The sequence below is a fragment of the Bombus bifarius genome, unplaced genomic scaffold, assembly GCF_011952205.1.
Source record: "Bombus bifarius isolate JDL3187 unplaced genomic scaffold, Bbif_JDL3187 scf7180000008138, whole genome shotgun sequence".
Taxonomy (NCBI): Eukaryota; Metazoa; Arthropoda; class Insecta; order Hymenoptera; family Apidae; genus Bombus; species Bombus bifarius.
This window is the reverse complement of record NW_022884466.1, coordinates 153,160-177,348: the sequence shown is the minus strand read 5'-3', so window position 1 is coordinate 177,348 and position 24,189 is coordinate 153,160. Positions and strand designations below refer to the sequence as shown.

The following is a 24,189-nucleotide window of genomic DNA, read 5'->3' as shown; positions in this document are numbered from 1 at the left end:
GAACTGTTGCATTGTTGATGGTGACCTGGGGGCAGGTTTGTTTTCGGAGTGTGAAGGTTACATGCGAGGATTTCTTTTCGTTGACTTTGAAGCCCCACTTGTGAAACCACTTTTCCATGGAGTCGAGACTTCGCTGGAGAGTGGATGAGGCTATTACCGGGTCTGCGTGGGTAGCTAATAGCGCTGTGTCGTCTGCAAATGTCGCTATTGTTATATCGTTTGATATAGGTAGGTCGGCAGTGTAGATGGAGTACAGTAGGGGTCCGAGGACACTACCTTGGGGTATGCCGGCTTCTATTGGGAATGTTGCGGAAGTGGCGTCTAGGCATTTAACCATGAATGTCTATTGGTTAGGTAAGATTTTAGGATGGAGTAGTAGGGGTGAGGTAGGATCTTTTTAATCTTGTATAGTAGCCCTTCATGCCATACTTTGTCGAATGCCTGTTGGATGTCTAGGAAAACCGCTGAGCAATATTTTTTCTTTTCGAGTGTTTGGCTGATCGTATGAGTTAAGCGGTGGATTTGCTCTACTGTAGAATGATGTTTTCGGAAGCCGAATTGGTGATCTGGGAGTGTTTTCAAGTTCTCTAGGAGTGGAAGGAGTGGAATAGTTTGGACAGGGTAGGTAAAAGACTGATTGGGCGATAGCAGCTGGTTTCGTATATCGGTTTACCGGGTTTAGGGATGAGGGTAATCAATGAGATTTTCCAGGCCTTAGGATAGTGTTCAAGGCGAAGGATAGCATTAAAAATCGATGTGATGAGTGCTATCCCTTTTATGGGAAGTTCCTTGATTGCTTTATTGCCTATTAGGTCGTGCCCTGCTGCTTTCTTGGGGTTTAGGCGACTGATTGATTCTATAGTCTCTGCAGAAGTGAAGGGTTCAATAGAAGGGTTCAACATTTGGAAGGAGGTGTGCAGGTATTCAGTAACGTCCGCGGCAGCTTTGAAGGAATGGGGTTTGAATACTTTAGACAAGTATTTGGCAAACAGGTCGGCTTTTTCTATAGGGCTACGCGCCCATCCACCTTGCTGACGGCGGATTGGAGGGATTATTTGTGGGGGCGCGTGAGTTTCCTGGAGGTCTTCCATAGTGAGTAGCTGGAGTCAGCTGTGGGGGATAAACTGGCGAGATATTTTTGGAAACAGACGTTTTTGTAATTTTTTATGGTTTTGGATAGCTTTCTAGTTGCGTTGTTTAGTTTGCGTTTGTCATCCGGTGTTCTATGGGTCTGCCATACTCTTCTTAGTCTACGTTTTTCTGCTAATTTTTTTTAGTATGTATTGGGGATATTCATGTTTGCTGGTAGACGTCTTTGTCGATGTGGAGAGGTGGATGGCGTTTATTATGCTCGTGTTTAAGTATTCCGTGGCTGCTTCGATTTCTTCCTTAGTTTTTAGTGAAGTTAAGGCTGAAGTTGAGTGAGTAAAGACTTCTGTAAAGAGTTGCCAGTTGGTGTGTTAGTTGTGAATGGAGCTATTATCATGTGAATGGATCAGAGGAGAGATCAGCCGAGGAGTTGATTTGGACGTGTCGTGATGAGATATTTTTAGTTACGAAGAAGTCGAGAAGGTCGGGTATTTTGTTGGCGTCAGTGGGCCAGTATGTGGGTTCGTATGTGGTGAGGTAGTTGAGGTTGTTGTTTATTATGCTGTTTAAGAGGTTTTTGCCTCTTGCTGTAACCAGTCTGCTGCCCCATTGGATGTGCTTGGCGTTATAGTCTCCTCCAACTATGAATCTATTGCCCAGGGTGTCCAGGAAGTTATCAAAGTCTTCTTTGGCGATGGAGTGTCTGGGAGGGCAGTATACTGCTGAGGTGGTGATTGAGCCATGACAGTCTTCTATTGCTACGTTTGTTGCTTGGAGGTAGTCTTTCTGGAATGATGGAAGTTCGTAGTGCTTAATACTTGCTTTGATTATTATTCCGGTGCCACCGTGGGCCTTCCCGCTGGGGTGTTGGGTATGGTAGAATTTGTAACCATTTATTTTCAGGTAGCTCTTGTCGATGAAGTGGGTTTCCGATACGAGCATTACGTCGATTTGCTGGTGTTTTAAGAAGATTTCTAGTTCAAGTTTGTGTTGCGCTAGACCGTTGGCGTTCCAGAGTGCTATGCGCCTTGGTTTTATTTTGAGTCGGGGCGTGCTAATTTTTCTACGATGAGTGTTAGTAGCGATAGCAAGTGATTTATTTGCTCTGATTGTTTCTCTATTAGCTTTTCAAGCCTTGAGGAGTTGCCTGTGTTAGGTGGGTTGGGGACACTGTTTTGGGGAAGGTTCCTTTGGCTGTTCGGGTTATTTTGGATGCCTTGTACTGCTTGGGCATAGGAGGTTGAGGTGGAGATGAATTTGGTAGGTCTGGGTGTTTGGTTGGTTGAGGGGGTTGGGGTAGTCGTGAATTTCGGCGGGCTGGGTGTTTGGTTGGATACCTCTTTTGCTCTGAGCTTAGGGTACCTGTTCGTGTATAGTGTTTTATATGCTGGGCAGCCTTTGTAGTTGGCAGGGTGGTCCCCTTGGCAGTGGATGCATTTCGCTGGGGTTTCCGGTGATTTGGCGCACTGGTCAGTGGAGTGAGTGCCTGCGCATTTAACGCAGCGGAAAGTATGTTTGCAGTATTTCTGCGTATGACCGTACCTTTGGCACCTTTTGCATTGCACTATTTCTTTTTTCACGAGCGGTGGTTCGATCTTTACTATCGCGTTCATTAGGCGACTGATGTTGTAGATTTCCTTATTGTTCGGCTTTTGTTTAATGTCTAGGAAGAATAAGGATAACGGGTCTTTCGAGACTCTATGCCTTATATTACTTACGTTGATGACTTCGTGGCCGAGTTTTGAGAGTTCGTATTTGAGTTCGTCTATGTCTGCTGAGTGGTGTATGTTTCGTAGGACCACCCGGAAAGGCCTTTCCTGTTTGAGTTGGTAGGTGTAGAAGTTGGCGTTCAGTGTCCTGAGTGTCTTGGTGAGTTTTTTGTAAGCTTCTGGGTTCGTCGGCAGTATTTTTACTTTATTGTTGCTTATCTTAAGGTTATATTCCTCCTTGCTGATATCTCTCTCTAGGGACTTGATCATTGTCTGTATGTCAATGACGTCGTCCACAAATATTGGTGGGGGAGGGGGTTTCTCTGTGAGTGTTGGTTTGGTGGCGGTTCTACGATTTCCATGGCGTCGTTTGAGGATTCCAATACAGCGAACGTGTTGTGTGTGTTTATATGCGTTGCTGTTTCTATTTTCCTTTTCTTTGTAGTATTAGCGTCGTTAGTGCGGAGAGTTCTGCTACACTTCTGCCACGGGGGGGGGGTAGCACGGGGTAGCTGCGAGTCTGCTCCGGAGAGCCTGGTCGCGGTTGCTGGGCCATCATCGAGCTAGTTAATTCGGAATGAACAACTAGTCGTGAGGCTGTGAGGCTAGTATTCGGGTTGGGGTTAGGTGCGTGGGATTTTCTTCTCCCTAAAGGGTAAGGGACACTTAGCTGTGTTCTCTTTCGACGGTTGGGCGACACGTGTTGTTTTCGGACTACGCTGGGCACTAGAGATACGTCTGCACGCTTCGGCACTCCACAGCGAACTGGGAGTTGTAATTAAGCGATTTGCCGTCATTCTGCCCAGTTGTATTTGTGTGAGACTTGTGACAATGAGCTTGGGCTCAAGGCGACAATTAGTCGCCGAACGTAGCCGCGGTCAACGGGACGAACTCTCCATCTAACAAAGGCATTGGGTAACCCTATAGCTCTCCTTAAAAGAAAGATTTGTAGCGACACGTGGCAGTAAACATTCCAACGGTTTCTGTCCCGTAGCTCGCCACACGCAGATCCTATTCTTCGGGCAGGATGTTTACCAGATGCCGACGCGTCTCCGCAGTACGTAATCGGCTAGCCCGAGGACCGTTATAAACACTAATATCTAGTTACCTAAAATCCTTCAACAGATAAACAGTCTTTGTCCCAGTTACAGGAAGAAAGGGGAGACCTATTTTTCCACGAACGACGTCTCCCACTAGCAACCTTCCCTCGAGGGCTGCTAGCATTCTTTTCTAACTACCGATATGGAGATTGGCCAATTAGCAGCAACGTCAATTTCCCTTACTTTCCGAACGTAGGATATCCCCGACGAATCCGATGATCTCGTGTCCTTAGACACACCCCATCATAGTTTTCCTCTGAGGTATCACCGGGACGGAAAGTCATTCTCTCTTGCGATCTCATTGACAAAAAAAAAAAGATTAACGCCTTACGGTTAGTGAATATTAACACAGAATCCGACTTAGATTTTTGCGAGTGCTTACGACTACCGTCCCGTTGTCCGCGGATTCGTTATCGAACCTAAGACTATTGTCACTAGGGTCGCGAGTGTGTGATCATTGTGAGTTTGTGTCAACTCTGTAACAATTTTGTGTGTGTCAATAAAAATAACTTCAGTGTAAAAAAAAAAAACATGGATAGCTTAAGTGAGGAATCCTTACCTGCCCCAAGCCCCCGCCACGAGGACGTCTCGGGCCCAGATTCGGACTTTGACTCGACATATATTATATTATATATATTAGTTACATTATATATATATATAATAAAATAAAACTATATATATATACATACATAATATATATATATATATATATTATATATAATATATATATGTCGATCTTAATGCAGATTAAATAAAATATGTATATTAGTAACTAAATAAAAAAAAAAATATATATATAGAGAGAGAGGGAGGGGCGAGAAAAGAAGTAAAATACATTGTTTTCATGTTTTTATTTTTTTTTTTCGAGAGCTCATTCAAGAAAATATTGCTGCTTTTCTAAAACTGTCAATTGATTATTATCCCTTTGTTATTAATAACGAAGTATCTTACTTAGAAAACGGAATATATTTAAAACATCATTTTTCTATTCTAATATATTTCCTGATACATATGTATTTATAAATATTGTGAATGTAATTTAATCTATTTGAGAGAGTTATATGTACGTACTGTGAATATTCGTTATCAAATCCTGAAACGTGTTCTAGTAATAATCTATGTCGCGTTTTACAAATATTCGAGAATGCTTGCAACAAATCAAAATTCCTTAGTAAACATAAATCCCCAAGGACATCCTAGAGAGAACAGTACGGAAAAGGAACGTTTATTTTTTCATCGAAACATCTCTTAACGCATCTAAAAATGAGAAAAATTGTTAACGGATATTTAACGACTTAATTAACGATTAAATTTATATTGAGAATTCGCCATTAAAATATAACAAAGTGTAAAAGTTATTTCAAGTTCTTGTCTAAATATAACAAAATCTATATGATCTATAACAAATTTAAAGATTTATTGAAAACCAAGGTTGAATTATTTTCCAAGCCTTTCTTTTCTAGTCGCATTGCATGTCGAATATGTATTATGAATTATTTATGCAGTCTATATTTATAATATGTTAATTATTATATCTATAATGAATAGTTATTATCCATGGTTAAAAAAAGGACAATTGAAATACATATATACGTCTGCCTTGAATGTCATAAATCAAATGTTATCAAATGTGTGTGAAAAACCGTCGAATATATTTACTATCAATTATCGACTATAAGTCCTCATTCCTTTCAAGTTATTTCTGCGATTAGTCGATGATATGTACAAAGAAAACTAGAGCTTTAACATACATAAACAAAACTAGGATAAGTTACGTATGTTCAAATAAAGTAATAAATCATCATATTTTGTCTGAAAAACATACGATACAGGATACCGATAAACTCAACTGTCAAATAGGCAATCAATGGAAACAATTATTCGTTTGTAAATAACGTCTAATAAATTAATAACTTCTAATAACTAACGAACTTAGTAGTAGTGTATGAAAAGTAATGGAATAACGATGAAAGTGCTATGTAGTTCAAATGGCACACTTGAAATGAGGTGACATATATTTTGATACGACATTTTTTGAGTGATGCTCTACGTGCTAATTTCGTTGTGCTGATTTCTAATTGGCTGAGCCACTTATACTGGAATTCAAATTTTTCCAATGGATTAATTACACACACTTTTGATTACATACACATAAAGACCTTTAGCAATTTTGTATTTTCTGTTTGACAAAAGTGTACATATGCGAATACGCAATTTTCTAGGAAAGTTTAAATTGATTTTTTTTGGAGAACGGTAGGAGGCTAAGAAACAAAGGATAAAAAATTGCAATTGTATTGTATTCTAAGTTTTGAAGGATTCTTCAATATTTTAAAAATTAATTTTTTTTATCTAAATCAAAGATACTATTGCAATATGAAGTGAAATTGAAGAGTAGAAAGTGAAAAGAATTGTGAATATAAACAGCGATAATGTTTAACAATCGAATTTGAGTGTTCGACGTAGCAAAGGAAATGTTATTACTTTACCAAATCTTTCAATTGTAAAAGGTGTGATAAAACTTGTCCTTTTTGTTTTGAGCGATTGATATTTTAGAATATACAACATACTAACAAAGTTTAAACTATATGTTTAACAAAGAAAGGATCTGAAAAATAGATTGTAAAATCATCAACGTAATTTAATCTATCGTTACTTTTTATTCGAATAATATAGCAAAACTATAGAGTTACTTAGTACATAATGAGATAATTTTATAGAATTTTTTTATTTTGGTAAAATTCTTTGAAGAAAACGACACGTCATCGCGTTTCACTCGGGCTCAATAATGAGTAACATCACTGGTAAATAAAGTGCAAAACTGTAAGAACGAACTTCCCTTATCGCGTGGAAACATGCTAACTAAAAGTAATTAATTAACCTCTTTTTGTTCCGCGGGTCAATCCCGCGCAAAGTCGACTTGTTTGTTCAGCGAAAGTATGGCTAGATCACGATTAATCTCATTACTCATGGGTCACTAAACTTTTTGTCAAGTAATTGGGTTACTTTTAAGCGTTACACCATGTTGAATATTTACGAAATTCATGGGAAATTATTTATTCGCGCGATATAAAATTTGTTACGAAATATATATCTTGTTCCCTACTTGTTTCTTTCATTTCTTGAAATAAAGTGATGTTAAATTTTTCATAACGATGATAGAAAGAACAAACTATATAACTTTTATCGCGTTCACTGCAGCACGAGACATAGAGGCGCCATGACATATCGTACCTTGCTTGCTCCTGTACAACTTGTTTCTCATTGATTCTCTGCTACGTATGAAACTGATATTTCCGTCATTCTTATACTATTTTTACCGCAATAAACATTAATTGAATCTTTATAAGATAAATCAACATAACATAGAAAAAATCGTACGGGATTTATTGATCACGTACTACCAAGAATGTAGATATACATACATATAACAATTCGTCATACGAGGCTTATCTCACTTCTAGTGGTATCATAAGAGAAGAGCGATACCTTTGCTTGTTCGACGTACGACGTAGCAAACCCATACGACCTTGCGGTAACTGTACAGCCTCAAAACACAAAGACACCCACAAATCAATGTAAATTAAGAAAATGTATACGAGGTCGCGTTAGCCCCGTACAGTCAAATAGGGAAGTCCCCGAAAAAGTCATCGCCAGTGTATTGTATATAATAATAAGATGAAATTTAACATTAATTAATAAGCCTTATAATATATTTCACAATACATAATTTGTATTATTTTTTCTTACGTATTCTAAATTGAACTAGAATATTTTTTAAATTAAATCAATCGAAGAAACATGTACATACATCCCAAAAGATACTCAGAATTACAATTGCACTAGATTAAAATTATTTGCACACTCTATTCACTCTATAACAGCATTTATTTTTCTACTTTATTTTATTTCTATTTTTCTCTTCCAACATTCTTCTCTTCCAATACTTTCTCAAATATTAATGCACCGAACACAACCTTTTTCAAAATATTCGTCGTAATCTTTCATTCGTCAATGAAACAGAGAGTTTGGGTTTTCTTTTTTAATAAAACCGTTTCGATCATAACATGGTATTAGTTTTCAAATAAGGCAAAGACTATCCAATATCAATTAATATCCACCCAACTGGAATGACAGAGGGCTTTTTCCTTTTCTCTTTACCACGTTTCATTCGTTTCGACGTATTATAATACCATTGAAAAGCCGGGAACTGCGTTATGATACGTTGCCAACTAGGATTACTTTATTTTAATGAAAAATATCGACAGAAGGAAATCTAGTGAAAATAAAATGTTGAGGAAGTGGCTTTGAATCTCGAGTAATTCGGAGAATCTGTAATTATTAATTGAGGGAAACGTCTTAATTGCTTAATCAATTTTTTTCACTTTCTGTTATTAAACACCATGGTAATACATCACGTTAAGTCTCGAGAGAACTTTATTGAGTTTTTGATAGAGAAATTTATTTTAGGATTTAGAACGACGCTCCAGAATAAATATATTTGTCCCACATTTTCTTGATATTGGCAGATCAGTGAAAAATTAACGAGAGTTGAGTTAAAATTACAACATTCCGCGTGCTTTTCTTCCATTCATTCTTTTTCTGTACCTAACATTAAGTGGTAGTTGTTGTTTTATTTAAGAGTAACAATGATTCATAAATCAAGATGTATCGTAGATGCAAAGATGTAGTATGTATGCAAAGAGTCTATACTCTATGTCTATACATACATATATGTGGATATACATAGGTACGTTAATACAGCAAATATGCTAGTATAGACAGTTAAGCGGTAATAGGGATAGTGTCTCCAACAGTACCGAAGGGTATCGAAAGTCAGTAACAATAAACAGTTTGAAGTGCGAATATATCATGTCTCATTACATCTTTGGACCGACGCTACAATAGTGATCTGTATTTATCATCGCAAAGTAAATGAGACACTTTTATCACTACTTCGTATCATTTCGAAAGATTTCATTTTTTTCGTAGTTATTTTCTCACCATCGTATCGCCTAGAAATAATAAATTATTAATTTCATTTATAATTCTATTTTTATAATGAGGGATATATATTTAAACGATATTATAGCAATATTATACCTACTATGACAGTTAGTATATAGCATAATTTATTTTTGTTAGAAATGATAAGACGCATTAAAATCTAGGAAGACTATACACATAAATGAAAACATTGCTATATCCAAGAGATTGGCAATTTCAGAGGCATGTCCTCTTTGGTTAAAGGTTAAAATATTCATAAAAAATAATATAAAACTGATATTGCGTACGAAGTCAACTTCCCCTACTGGAAAAAGTGTAATCACAAAGACAGAATATAAATTCCGTTTTAATCACGAGCCAAATTAAAATTCCACGGGGTAAATCACTTTTCACGTGTTTTATGGGAAAGGAGAAAAAAAATATATGGGACGCGTCACATTTAGGCGAAACTTCGGTATATGTATGTATATGTAGGTACAATCTCTGGGTGGAAGCAGGATGAATTTCCCTTCTACGCGGCTGATTGTTCGTGCGGTTTGATGTACGAGCGAACTTTATTTGAAAATTTCCTTAAATTAACGGATCGGTGGAACACGCTTAAAGAGGTCGGCTTGCCGGCAGGCTCATTCTAAATTCGTCAGGGATGAAATTTCAAACGTAGATTAGCTTCTTGTGCGACTCTCTGTTTCCGTTTTAAAGAGATATGGAAAGTTACGGGAATTAAGAATAGACTGATGCCGGTCGTTTTAACAAGCAAGTCTTGAGGATACAATGTTACTTCGGGTCACGCGAACTCTGTCCTTATAATTTCGTAATTGGCAACTATGAAGGAGCACATACTTCTACAAAAGCGATACAACACAACACGACACGCGAGCTTTGTCAATATTATTTCGACGTATCATTTATTTGCCGATGTGACAAGACAAGAAACATCGATCAGACGATACTAATAAGATGAAACATTTTTACTTTTTATTTTCGTTGAATGAAACTTCTACAAATGTAAGTAAATGTAAGGTTATACTGATTATAATAATATTTTGCTTTAATTTAATGATATTAATTTAATTGTTTCGCTTGTTAAATAAAATATATCGTGTTTAGTCTTAATTTAATCAGAAAAATCTCACAAGTACATTAGTAAAAGCTTAATTAAAAGAAAGTCAAAACTAAAGAAGTTTCATCATTGTGTTAATATTGTCTTATCGATATTTGAATTTGGATCAGGTTATACTGCCGCGTATTAAAGGAAACCCTGATGGAGACTTTTGACTTTTATTGCATGTATTTAAATACCTAGTAATCTTAAATAACTAGTGAATATCTAATATTCAGTACGCGTAACGCAACGTACTATAGTAACGTCCGAGAGTGTTGCAGTGCAGCGTGACATGGCTCGTGCGTATCGGAGAAGTTGACGCGCAGTGTTAAAAAAGAAGTAGTTGAGGCCCGGAAGGGTCTGAGGTATAAAAGTGTTGTTCGTGGTAATTGTAGCTGTTGGCTGTAGATGTCCGTTGCTGGGGTACAGCTGTTTTTCTTTTAATTTAAGAATCGTGGAAGAAAAATTGGACTCCGGTCCGATACAACGTGTGTCCCATTATATTGGCACCTCCGAGGTAAAATCACCCGTGGCTAGGCCCGTTCTTGAGGCCGTATGCCACAACCACATTTCTAGGGAGAACCATACAACCACTGCACACCTCCGTCAGGTGAAACGTCCATTCCGTGATCTACGTGGCTACGTTCGGCGACCAGTTGTGTCGCCTCGAGCCCAATCTCACTATCACAAACCTCGAACAATTACAATCAGATTGAATGACAACAATTGCTTAATTACGGCTATGATAGAATCTAGGCTAAAGTATTAGAGAATTTTCTCAAAATTTCAAAGGAAAGGCTCCGATTTCCTTTCATCTCCGACATATACATAAACCTTTTTTTTTTCGTTTTTTTTTTATATTTACGTGAAGGAAATTCGTACGGACACCAGGTCGCTTCTGGGGAAAAGCGGTCGCCTCCTTCCCGATTCGGTGCAGATACTCGCCGAAACAACCGTGTCCGGTGAGCACCTGCGTCACCCTGTAGGTCGGGGGAAGCCTTCCGCCGTCCAACCAAACGTCCCAGTTTGGAAGGGCGGCCTCGCGGACCCTTAGCCCCAGCGCACCCGCTCTCGTATCGAGGCTGGCGCGTCATCTGTCGAGCAGAGCCCGCCGAGCCCGAACCCTAACGTTGGCGCCCACGGGCCGACCCCGCCCGACAGACCCCGAGTGTGGAGATAAATCTCGCGACACCTCAGGGCCTGCAATTCGAACGGGGGAAACCCGGCGTGTACCGCCGCTACTGCAGCCGAAATGGTGTGGAAGCCCCTCACTACCCTGATGGTCCTGTGCAGCCTCCTGACCGCTAGTAGACTGCGACGGTTGGTCATCAGGTCCTTCACACAGATCGGAGCTCCGTAGAGGAGCCTCGATCGTACCACGCCGGCGTACAGTCGGCGCACTCCGACGTCGGGCCTGCCCAGCCGAGGTAGCAAACGTCCTAATGCGTTCGCCGTCGCCAAGACAGACGGTGCCAGGCGCTCGAAGTGAGCGCCGAAGGTCCAGGCCCAGATACTTGATGCTAGTTCCGACCCCTATCTCAGCTCCCTCCAACCTAGGCGATAACCCGCTGGAGGTGTCCCGCGATCGGCCTTGCGGCGGATCCACATTGCCACTGACTTCTCAGGGGACACCCTCAGTCCCAATTCCTTGATCTCGGTGACCACAAAGGCTACCGCCAGCTCCGCCAGGGGGTTAGTTCTACCCCATGCCGTGCCCCAGACCAACACCAACGTGTCGTTGGCGTAGCACGCCAGTGCTGAGTTCGGAGGTATCGGCGTCCGAAGCACTGCGTCGTACGCGATTTTCCACAGCAACGGACCCAACACCTAACCCCGCGGGACCCCGCGCGTGTACAGTCTTCCCGATCACCCCTCCGCCTCGGACGGTGTAGACGATACGCCGGTCCCGGAGGAACGGCCGGATCATACCCCGCAGGTACGCGGGCACCCGGTGAAATTCGAGGGCCCGGAATATCCTGTCCCAGGGGATGCTGTTGAAGGCGTTGAAGACGTCCAGCGCCACGTAACCACGCCGCTCGGCCCCCTCGACAAGGGACTGGACACGGGCGACAGCGTCGGTCGCAGAACGCACTCTCCGGAAACGGAACTGGCCGTCGTGCAGTCCAGGCACACTCCGGGACAAATGCGACTCCAGGCGGGCAGCCACCACTCTCTCCAGCAGCTTGCCCGCCTCGTCCAAAAGGCACAACGGCCGGAAGGCGGAGGGCGAGTCCGGCGATCGCCCCGGCTTCGGCAGCAGGACCATCCGCCCCTCCTTCCACTAAGCGAGGAATTTACCTCGAGACAGGCATCCGTCGAACAGACGCATTAGTCCCGGGGCCAAGACTCCGGCGACGTCCTTCTACAGGCGGGCCTGGACTCCATCGGGACCCGGAGCTTCCCGCGCTCCGATCCTCCCGACGGCCCCGGCCAGTTCTTCCTCAGTGACCCTCGATTCCGGGCTCGAACTTCCCACAATGACGCTCCTCCTCTTCGGTAAGGCTGCCATCTCCCTCGTTCGCTGCTCCCGGGAACAGGGTGCCGATGACATCCTCCAGGAACCGAGGGTCCATGCTCTCCGTTAAGGGAGGCGCCCATGGACGGAGTTTGTTCAATACCATCTTGTATGGGCGCCCCCAGTGATCAGAGTCGAGGTTGGCCAGAAGCTCGACCTAGGCCCGCCTGGTTCGTCCACCCGCCACCTACAGCGGGATCTGGTGTACTGGCGCCGAGCGTGGATGCACGCCTCGCTGAAACGAGCGATCTCCTCGGATCACCAGCACACAGCGCCGGCGCGGCGCGGGGCTCCAGACCGCGGCATACACGAATCGCAGATCCCGTGCATGTGGCGCCTCAGCCGGGTCGCTCCCGCTTCCTCGTCCTCGTCGGTCCTGGATTCTTCCAACCAATCGACGGCTTTAGCGGTCACCGCCCACCGCGGAAATCTTCTTCGCTTCCATCAAGATGTAGAGGTTGTCCGAGAGTGTCTTCTCCGGGGAGACCTCCCAACCGGAAACAGGGCGGGATACGGCAGGATTTGCCCATGTGAGATCTACTATGGACTCGCCCCGACACGCCACGCACGTGCTGGATGACCCCCGGTTCATAAGCCGGAGGTCGAGTGCGGCCGCCCAGTCCTGTACATCGCGCCCCCTTCCGTTGGTCTTGCGGGAGCCCCACGCCGTTGAGTGGGCGTTGAAGTCCCCGAGGACCAGTGAGTGGCAGATGTTGACCTCATCGGCGTGGCAGCCCCCGGACTCAGCAACGGCGGCTGCCGGGTCACTCTTAGCTCGGCCGTCCTTCGCGGCACGGTTACCTCGGCTAGTCGCGATGCTTTGCTCCTAGCGTCCTGGCCTGGGATTTCAAACAGCAGCGCCCCCGTGATCGCCCTCTTCGGTCTTAACTCCGGGTTTAGTGGATCTCGAGATCCTGGACCACCGAATCTATCCGTTGGTATGTGTATTACTCCCCGACCCGTTGGGACAGCGGAGACGGCGCGACGCTGACCAGGGGTGTGGGGGAGGTGGAGGAGGGGGACCCATAACCGTTCCCGTTGGGGCCCGGGGAGCATTTTTTTTCGTCCCCCTCTTAGAGGTGATCCCCACCTCTTGTCCTTCGCCGTCATTGTCATCAACTTTGGCTGCCCTCTCCGTGCATTTCTTGGTCAGCCGTTCCACCGTCTCTTGGAGACGACTGACCTCTCTCTCCAGAAAGCGCAGTCGCTTGCTTGTCGACCGGTCCGATCCTTATTTCGTCCCTCCGCATGTCGTCGCCATCGTCGACGCCGCCGTCGGCACCGCCGCGCCTCGCGCCCCTCTCCTTCCTTTTATCGGGAGCCGACAATAGCGCGGAGTCCGCATCCCCCGCAGGTGCGTCCCTCCGCCGTGTGCGACGTCTCGCGCCTCTACCGCGACCGTTGGCGGCGGAGGCGGTGCTTTCTGTGGATTCGGTAATCCTGCGGTACGACCGCTTGCCGAGCGTGCCCGCAACGGTCGAATAGGACGAGCATGACGACATTTCGTCGTCGGATCTCCCCCCCCCCCGCCGCGACCGCAGCGCCGCCGGATCCTATCCCGCGAAGATCCCGGGCCGTTGGGTTCCTCCAACCCCCTCAGAGACCCCCCAGTTCGTATGTCCCCTTCGCCAGACGCATGAGCGTGTCCAGGGGCCTGGTGGCCCACCCCCGGACGGCCACGGTTGCTCGATGACAACGTAGCGGGGCCCGCTTTACAACCCGTAGCTGCGCCGGTACGGGGTATCCCTCCCCTGCACCATAAACGATTATTTGATTCGTTTTCTGTCAATTCTGAGAAATCGCCGAGGTCGTCAACAAGGGTTTCCATCCTGGTGCCACCCACTCTTTCGCACCTTGCCCCGGTTAAAGCCGGTGCAGGGTGACGGGGAACCCCACAAGAAGGTGAGGTGAGTGATCTTGGCAGAGACGGGCCCACCAACTTCTCCTAGGTTCTCCGCACCGTATCGGCAAACTGGCGGGGGCCAAAGACGCCGACCAGTAACCATCTGGCTATAGGAGAATATCCTGTCCGTGGTCCTACGCCCTGAGAACCCGTAGCTGCCTCGTGCCCCCCATATACATAAACCTAACCCATGTTTAACTCATATTGTTACGTCTGGCGATACTCTACCTAGGCCAGGTCACACACCGCGGGCAGGATGGCAACCAGATGTCCACACAATCTCACTGCGTGCCCTTAATACTCTTAGCACCATAAATCTCAGGAATTTTCTAGCGAAGGTCCTTCAGACCGAACAAACATCTCTTTACTATATCGTTTTCTAAAGATTTATTGTTTACTACAGGAAAGTTAGTTCCTCACGTATGATGCTTCCCACTAGCACCTCTCTCTCGGGGGCGGTTAGCACCCTTCCTCACCAACCAACCTAAAAAATTAACCAATTGAAAGCGAAATCTTTCCCTCACTCTCCCAATGAAACCTTGCCCTTCACAAATCAGCTCTTCCTTGTAAATTAGATCCACCCACAACAAGCTTCCTCCGCAGTATCATCTTCACAGAAATTCAGTCTTTGTGCACTTTTTGAATCGTCATCATCTAAGCGTACGTCGCGTACTACACATTGTAGCTTTGGATATCAATCGAAACTTAATTATATCTCTCTAGTCAAAAAGTTGTTTGAATAAACATTAATTTATACCTGTTAAATCAGTGTAACCTCATTTGAACCACCCCTATTGTCATAACAGAAATAAGGGGATCGATCAGTTCGTGGCGTCGATTATTTAATCGTAACGGGAATTTACGACTCTCGTTGACGTGCTATCTCGCGATTGCGTCTCTCCGCGAACGGTCGAAACACATATCAGGGTAAAAATGAATACATAACAAAACATGAGGCTAACCTATACTGTTACGTCGCACGGAGCATCTGCGCCCGAGCCAACGCTACCCGGCAGCCAGCGGCCCACCTACCTGCTTACCAATCCTCAATAAACTCAAGGACCCATCACAAAACATCAACTTCTAGCTTAATTGCTTCCACATGTTGCCAAGCAATCTGTTTGTCTAGAAATATTTTCGGTTTATGTCCGGATTTAGGAAAAGTCCTTGATTTTATTAGGCTCTTAAAAGACACTGAAAAAGCAAGTAGACTGAGGAAACCCAACACATGTCCACCGAAAACGACGGGTTTTTCCCAGGAATGAAATCACCCCTGACCCACGTTGGTGGGAGACTTCCTCGTCTTCTTCTGCATTCGCATGGGTCTATCCAATCGGCATCGCGAACGTTTACCCTCACTTCATTCACAAAGTTGTGAATAACGAATCCACGTTCTTCGCTCAAAGGGCACACCCACACCAAGCTTTCCTTCGGAAAAACATAAGAGCGAAGGGAGTCTCGATCAATCATCAGTTTAAGTCAGTCGTCACCAAGGATCCACTCAAGTCAGTCGACTACAGTCAGTCGTCACAACACCGCGAAGTTTCAGATCGCATTGATCTGTAATCAGTTTCATTAACCATTCGTTCCTAAGCTCTCGCGCTCTCATCCTCTGACCTTACGTTGTACATTCGGGCCGAGTCAAACATCACAACCGATTCATTTAACTCAACTCATCCTGTATACTCAGTGTCATAATAAACCATAACTAGAACCTCGTTACGTCAGTGTACTCTTCAATTAACCACCTCTATTAGCCTAATCGTAGTAGGGGATCGATCATCTCGCGGCGTCGATTGAACAATAGTAACGGGAATTTACGACTCCTGTTGATGCGCTTCTCCGCGATCGCGTCTCTCCGCGAATGATCGAACACATACTTTTTCTTTAAATAAGGGAATTCTTCAAAAGTCTTCTCGGGGAAGAAGTCGCTATTTTCATTCACTGTATCAAATATCAAACAAATTTATTTGTCAATTTTTCGTGAATCTGGGATACTCGAAAGTAGTTATCGCTAGCTGTTCATCTGAATGTACACACAGTGATCTATATTTTGCGATCGATATGTAATCGATTTGTCCTTAAAGAGTTTCGTTATTCCCTAAAGAAACTGATGAAGAGTATAATAGTTTATCATTATATCCCCTATAAAGTAATCTCTTTCGTTCTTTCAATTCGGTTTGAAGTTTCTTATAGTTTCGACTTTACTCGGTTCAGTCGAACTATATTACGATTACCACGAGAAAAAAGACATCTCTTTTATTTCTATCGAGCTCTTTTCACCCCGTCTCGTAGGTAGAGGAAGAGAAACGAATTGGTATCAAATCGAAGCAGATTGCGGGTTTTCTGCCAATACTTCGCATTTAATCAGACACTGATCGAACCAAATATTAGATTATCCCAAAAGTTTCTTTCATTTCGTAAGGAAATAATAGATGCACAACATTTTGTGTTTTATATTATTTTATTAAATTATGTATGATCCATTTTCTTCTGTTGGAATTGGAACAAAAAATGTTGTGCATCTATTATTTCCTTATAAAGCAAAAAAGCTTTTGAGAGAATGCTTTTGAATGCTACAACGAGATATTTAGCGATTTCGGTTTTATGTAGATAGTTTTCGAAAGATGACAATCATTTTTTGGCGATCGGTAAATTACATTTAGTTTTTTGTTGTGTTCGTTTCTTTCGATCATTTACTTAACGTATTTTTGACAAATTGATAATGAAATATTCAAATCGTTTTAACAAAAAATGAAAGTTTTTAATTTATATTATAATAATAATGAAACCAGACGGAAATTTTAATACGTAAAGTTAAAAGTTCTGCTCGTTAATAAGAGCAGAAACAATTAATTGCTGCTGTTTAATTATTTCAGATGTTGTGTTACTCACTTTCTCATGCGTTTAATTAACTTTTTCTATTGTTCCAGCTGGATCGATGACTGTGACAAAATGATGGATCGGCAAAAAGCACTTCTAATGGTGTTAATAGCTCTCTTAATTTATCCAAATGACATTTTTGGTAAGTCTCTCGCAAAAGAAAGATTTAATGAAACATTTTTATTTCACAATACACTTGAACATGCTTAACGTTATAAATGTTTCAAATAATTCAATTAGTTGGCGCATTTTTTGACAAATATTAAAAATTACATGTACCTAATTACATACCTAAAATATTTTTTGAAAGGACGAGCGTTATTTCCATCTATTTCTTATCGGTCTTGCTAGTATCTACAAATAAAACCTACAAATTGATAATATTTCAAATTGCAATCTCAACTTGGTCAAAATTTGTTGATAGACAGTCACAATATCTCAGAGCTCTTAAACCGAAATTAAACAAAATGACAGGTGTACCGCCGCGTAATCAATCTTCTTTATATATATAACAAATTATATAACAAATACAGTTAGATTTAAGTGGAAACAATTAAAGTAATTATTGCATAATATCATAAGTTCTTTTCATTCGTTCAAATAATACGATACGATACAATACGACTGTCACGCGATCAATTTTTTCTCATATATTTTTCGAAAAAGAGAAATAATATTGTCTCTACTCACAATATTCAGCAACTAGCTTTCGAGAGCGTCAATTATCGTGAAAAGTTGTTTCCATGAGGATTTGAAAAGCCATCTGAACACAATGAATGCCGCGAGTTATGATGCATCACGAACCGCACGACCAATTTTGCAACTAAGCCGTTCACTTCACGACCACCTGTAAATACAATACCGGAACTAACCCGCTTTTGAAACGTACGCTGTCACCGACGATATATGCTGATATTGGCCCTACGACCTTTTCTCCCGATGAAATATTACTTTTTACGGATCCAGTCAGCTATACCGTTCTCTTTACACAGACAAACCGGATGAATCGTCAACTTCTCGAAAATACTTGTATCAACCGCGCGAAAAAGACACGGAGATCACTCTCATTGCAGACACACGCAGTTTACGACGCGTCTTTTTCTTTTTTCTTTTCTCCTTTTCTTCTTTTCCTCTACGCGTCTCGCGACTTCTTCAGAAAAGTTTTCAGCATTTTCATGTGCATCTATATGGTGATTTTTAGCGAAAATTTTTAGGTAAAATAAATTTCTCTATATCTTTGGAGTGAATGCAAAAAGACAATCTAATATATTTACAAGTAGTGTTATAGGAGCTATGTGCTTCATAGTTGGAGAGATTCGTATTATTTATTCGTACCAACGTTTTATATCTTTTTCGGTATGAAATTAATCGATTGCTTTTTCTACAAATCTTTTACGCTCCTAATGTCAAGTAAAATTCATGAAAGAAGTGACCGTTGATAACTTAAAAGTAACCAAAAAAGGGAAAAGAAGAAAATTCTTCAAAGGTAGAGTCGAATGAAATCTCAAAAAAATGGAAATTGGACTTGTAAAAATATATCGATCGTTTGGTCTGTAAGTTTCAATATTTTCGAAAGAAATATAATGAAACTAAAACACAAGAATCTATCGACGAATATGAAATAGAATGCAATGGGCCGTTTCTAACAAAGGAATGTGGAGAGATGTACCTGTAATGCCAGATGACATTTAATTACAAACATCGTTCAATTTTTGCCTGCTTTAACCTCCATCAAAAATGAATTCATCCAATGGAAAGACGCTCACATTTCTATATATTTTACATGTATAATGCAATAATGAATAATAAACTCGAGGTACTCAAATATTATATCCATCATATGCATTGTGCAGTAAAAGAGAAAAAAATTATGTTATCGATATATCTTAATAATTATCAACATCGTATTATTCTCTTTGAATATGTATAATTACTAGTTATTGTTTACAAGTAATCTAGATATTTAAGCATTTATTGTATACACATCAGCAGCAGTTTATACGAATGTACTTCTCAAGTTTGCATTTTAATATTGAACCCATGTGCGGCTAAGATCGTTTGTTTTCGAATACAAATTGAATTAACAAAGTCATATGCATACAAGCAAAAAAGTCATAGCAAATACAAGGTAAAATCGAAGATATCATGTAGATCGAATAGCTAATTCGTTTTAGATTATGCTTTACCGCTGATACTCCACTTCGCTGACTGTTGATCCGTCCTAATTCTCTACTATTGTAGAATGACTTCGTTGCATGTTCTTTTCTGCCAGTAACTCACCGTGAAAGTATGTTAATAGTTGGACCGCTTCCCTTTCACGCGTTCGAAAAGATCCTTGCTAATTCGTCCCGGATGAATCGTTCGTTCCTTCTTTTTCGCGACTTCCTGATAAATACGCGAAAATGAAGGACAACTGGCTTTTCAATTTCTCATTTAGCTATTTACGAGTTCCATTAAGTAGAATTGTTATGAAAGCGAGTAATACAAGCGCGCATCGTATACTTTTCAATCCAATACGTTTCTCCAAATGAATTGTGACTTTACTCTAACTTTTCCTTCGTTTCATTATCCGTTAATTCTTCTGTAAAAGTTAATGAATATGGAGCGATCGTAGTAACCTTTGCACAGGCTACCAAAGCCTCGTACGATCGGCGAAACTTCATCGTGCTCCTTTCCGCGCTTTACTTTCCGCGAAATTAATTATATTATCCTCGAAGCTCCGACAATGGCTGATTCCGATTGAAACTTCATTGGAAATCATCGCGTTTGGGGGCCATTTACGAATGATCGTCGTTATGTTGCCGTCGAGCTTACTCTCAATCGATACGTGCTTTGATGTTGATTATATTTATCAAAAATATAGGAAAACTTAATATCCATTGTCAGAAACAGTATGAACCTTCCAAAGATTGTCATTTAAGAAGGAGCACGTAATAAGGGAATTACAGCAGAGAAGCTCATATTCCTGTAATTCGAGGCGCACATAGATTTGAATTATTTGACCATTGACAGATTTGACCATTTCACATGTTGCGGTTTCCATTTCTTAAGCAATTTACAAATATGTATCATAGTTGTTTTTAAGATGTTCTGGAGAATGCATAACGCTTTCAAAATCACAATTACATCGAATAGTCTGTAACGTTGGAATTCGTTCCAAACAAGCATTGGATCTTTATTGTAAGCGCGGAACTAACATTTCGCGATCGCGGTTATTTCGAGTACATATGTAATTCCATTCTCACAGAAGCATCCACTCCGCAATAAGTGCAGTTCTCCGAAGAAAGAGAAAGAGGACGAGAAAGAAAGATACGGTGAAAGCGTGCAGCTCGATGATCCGCAATGACATCGCTTCCTCGAATCGAGTATCGATTCTTATCGATTAACCGAGGACGGCAAATTCGCATTAATACTACAATAGAAACGATATTATGATTTTGTAGATTTTTTGATACTTTCCTTAGTAGAAATGCCTGCTCTGTCGCGTGATGTGATTAGATTTTCCCCTAGACCTTTTGTTTTTGAAACAAATTGAAAAATATAAGGAGAAAATAACGCGTTTTAGATGTTCCTTTCACTTTGATCATTATTTCAAAATATTGAAATGCTTGTAATGTAATAACAATCCATATCATTTTATTTGGAAGAGTCGAAAGAATTGTCATGTAAAGAAAAAATGCGAGAAAATGCGAGAAAATGCAAGAAAAATACGAAACATCTTTACAGTCGAATATTTGAAATGAAAAAAATTGATTTTTTGAAAACTGTACATACCTGCTTGTTTGCAGATTCGTATTTAGCTCATACAAATCTACAAGAATTACCTACTGAAAGTTACAAAGTTAGATATGAATTGAACAGTGTTATTCAACCGCACGTGTATTTCAAACTTGATTTTCTCGAATAAAATACAATGTTATTTTCTTTCTACTTAATTTTTTATGTAACATTACCCTTTGCTTGATTGTATCACTCATCCGGCCTCACCCTACATACACATATACATGTATTGTATGTATGTATATACATGTAAAAGAAATAATTCCTCAATAAAATTATCATTGCTCGGGTAATTTTATAGAATCAAAGTTCTTTTGTAAATTAGATACAAATATCCATTTTTAACATTTATATAATATTAATATTTATTTAACAAATATAACATTTTTTCATTTTCGACTTAGTTTTCGATAAAATTGACTTTGATAATTTATCAAGTATGCTTGAACATAGCTAATTATCAACTGGTTGAGTTAACCATTAATAGGGTGTCATTCTCGATGCGAGAATAAGTAAGAAATGTAAAATAAAATTTTTTCGTTTAAGATTTTATTTTGAAGAAAATAGAATTTGAATATATTTAATTACGAATAGGTTTAGAGCATGCGTGTAGTAAATTTTCAAATCTGTTTTTCTTAAAAAAACAAAGCGTCCTGTGAAAAGCTTTATTCTACATTTTCGACTTATTTTCACACATAGAATGATTTCTTGTCGATTATTTAGTACTATCTAGTCCAGAATTAGCCATGTTTAAGTATAAATTTTCAAACTCGTCTTTTTTCGAAAACTAAGCTGAGATAGAGCAAATTTTGTTCTACATCTTTTTATTATTTTTCTACAAGAAATCACGCGATGCACGCTGTTACATGTTATTCAACTGGAATCTGTATAAAATGATTTTCGGGTGGGAAGAGATTTATCACAAATAATAATTCCAGCTTAGCGAAGGGTGGTAAAATTGTGAAAAGGTCAACGCGAAGGGTTCAGCGTTTTCGTTTTATCGAATATCGAGCGCTAATGGTCGATAGTGAAAGGGATAAATAAGGTCCTGAAGGAAAGTGCAAGGTGCTGAAAGCAGGCTTCCGGCCAATTGGGAACTTGTGCTTATCGGCTGCTTAACGAACTGCGAAACGAAAAGAGAGGGGCTATTCAACTTAAGAATAAGCAGTTAAACTCAAGACCAAATTAAGTCGAATCAGTTCTGGCTGTCACTTATGGACTTGCTCAAGTGTCATTTTGCCAGCTGAAATGAAGAAATTTTATATGGTTTAAAACGCAATCGAGAAAAGGTAAACAGAAAGAAGAGTGAAGGAATATTTCACTCGTGACTTACCTCTTCCTTCTCTCTTACTCTCTATAATACAATATAACGATATAATATCATAATAAAATTATGGTGACTTATGTTTTTTTATTCAACCTCCGATCGCATATTGCATACCCAACCTACGTATATAATTCTGCATTTTTGTTGTACGCAGATATGGATTTTGCTATTAGAACTTTTGAAATTTAGTATACAACTGTATTAGATATACAGACAAATTTTTTAATTCTGTAACTGTTTAGATGGTGTTTAAGTTAATATAAGCAGAAAAGAGCCATAATATTTGCACCACTTGCACTCTATTTACATTTCATAACACATTTCTTTTAAACATAACCCGCGTATTCAATTTTTCCAGAGATATCTTTATATCAAAATAAGTCTCATATATAGTGAAATACACGGAGACATTCTATAATTACCGTATAATACGTATAAAAAAAGAGTGTTTTACCGCAGAACTTTGGACTAGAAAAACATTTTTTTCTTTGCATTTTCTTTAAGGAATATTATTTCAAAAGTGTAAAACTCTTATATCAAAAGCCCCAAAAGTAACAGTGCGATAGTTAGTTGTAGCTAATCGAAAATTTTCGAATTTATCGATCAAGTTGAAAAAAGAAAAAAGGTTTTCAAACATTCTTTCATAAAAAAGGTTCCCAAAAACTTTCGATTTTCGCAAGTTTCTTCTATCTGTTCATAAACATTCGCGTTAAAGGTATTGCAAACTTTTTCTCCAGTGTTAACATCGATATTTACAATTTGTGCAATCCAATGCGCCTAGCGTTAGCAAGCATGAGTGTTAACGTGACAGGATCGACTTGAAATCGAACTCATGCTCGTGTCCCCTCTTATTGTCTCTTTCAATCGGTATCTTGTTACAATAGCCAAGGAAAGCAAATAAAATTCCGAAAAATAAGAAAAAGGAAAGGAAAAAATAACAAAATGAGTTGGATGGGAATAAGAAAGAAGATATGGCATAAAATATACAGAAAAAATTCGTAAATTAAGAGAAAACAAGCTAGTTATGGATCTGTGCGAGTGCGGAAAGAATTGTAAAAGGAAAAAATGTCAATTAAAAAAAAAAGAAGCTGAGCGAATTGGAAAAAGACTAGATGGATTGCAAAGAGGCTAGATGGACAAACAACACAAAAAGTGGAAAATCAATTCATTAGAAAGACGACAGAACTTTTGCTCGAAGATATTAAAGAAACTAAAATATAGAAAAATAAGAAAGATGGACAAGTTGTAGAACGACGGAGAAACTGTTACGAAGAAAAACTAAGAAATTACAGAATTCTGAAGAATTGAGACGTCCAAAAGTGAAAATATAAAAGTGCGAAATACAAAATGCGAAAATATATAGAAATAACAGTTTCTGAGATGGTTAAAGTGGTGGAAAAATGTTCCTTAATTCAGCAAATATCAAGTAGGTATAGGAAAGCATGCAAAGCTACTAAAGTAAGGAAGGCAATTTCTCAACATTTTCACAAATCGATTTTGCTAACATTCTTCTACCTAAATGTGAATGACCGTTTATTCACCGTGCTCATAAAAATAGTTTTTCAGACAATTGCTCTACATGTGATGTTATGACAGCTATGAAAGTTAATTAGAATCTTTCTTTCAAACATTATGACTATGCCAACTCGCTCTCATAGAAATATTTCAGAAAATTCGCGAAAATTTCATAGTTTAAATTTATTTAAAGGTCGCAATATTCTTAAATAATCTAGTTTGTAGTCTCGTGGAATTTTTTGTCACGTTTCTTCACTAGGCT

At 40.3% G+C, this 24,189-nt stretch overlaps 1 protein-coding gene across 2 annotated transcripts in view; it reads left to right on the top strand.

Annotated features, from left to right (window-relative positions):
* LOC117208518 (lachesin-like) overlaps positions 1-24,189 on the top strand; it is a 105,150-nt gene that overhangs the window by 27,702 nt on the left and 53,259 nt on the right. For both annotated transcript variants that reach the window (XM_033449716.1, XM_033449717.1), the window contains one exon: positions 17,356-17,447. In XM_033449716.1, the coding sequence (XP_033305607.1) occupies positions 17,356-17,447 (92 nt within the window). The remainder of the gene's footprint in view (positions 1-17,355; positions 17,448-24,189) is intronic.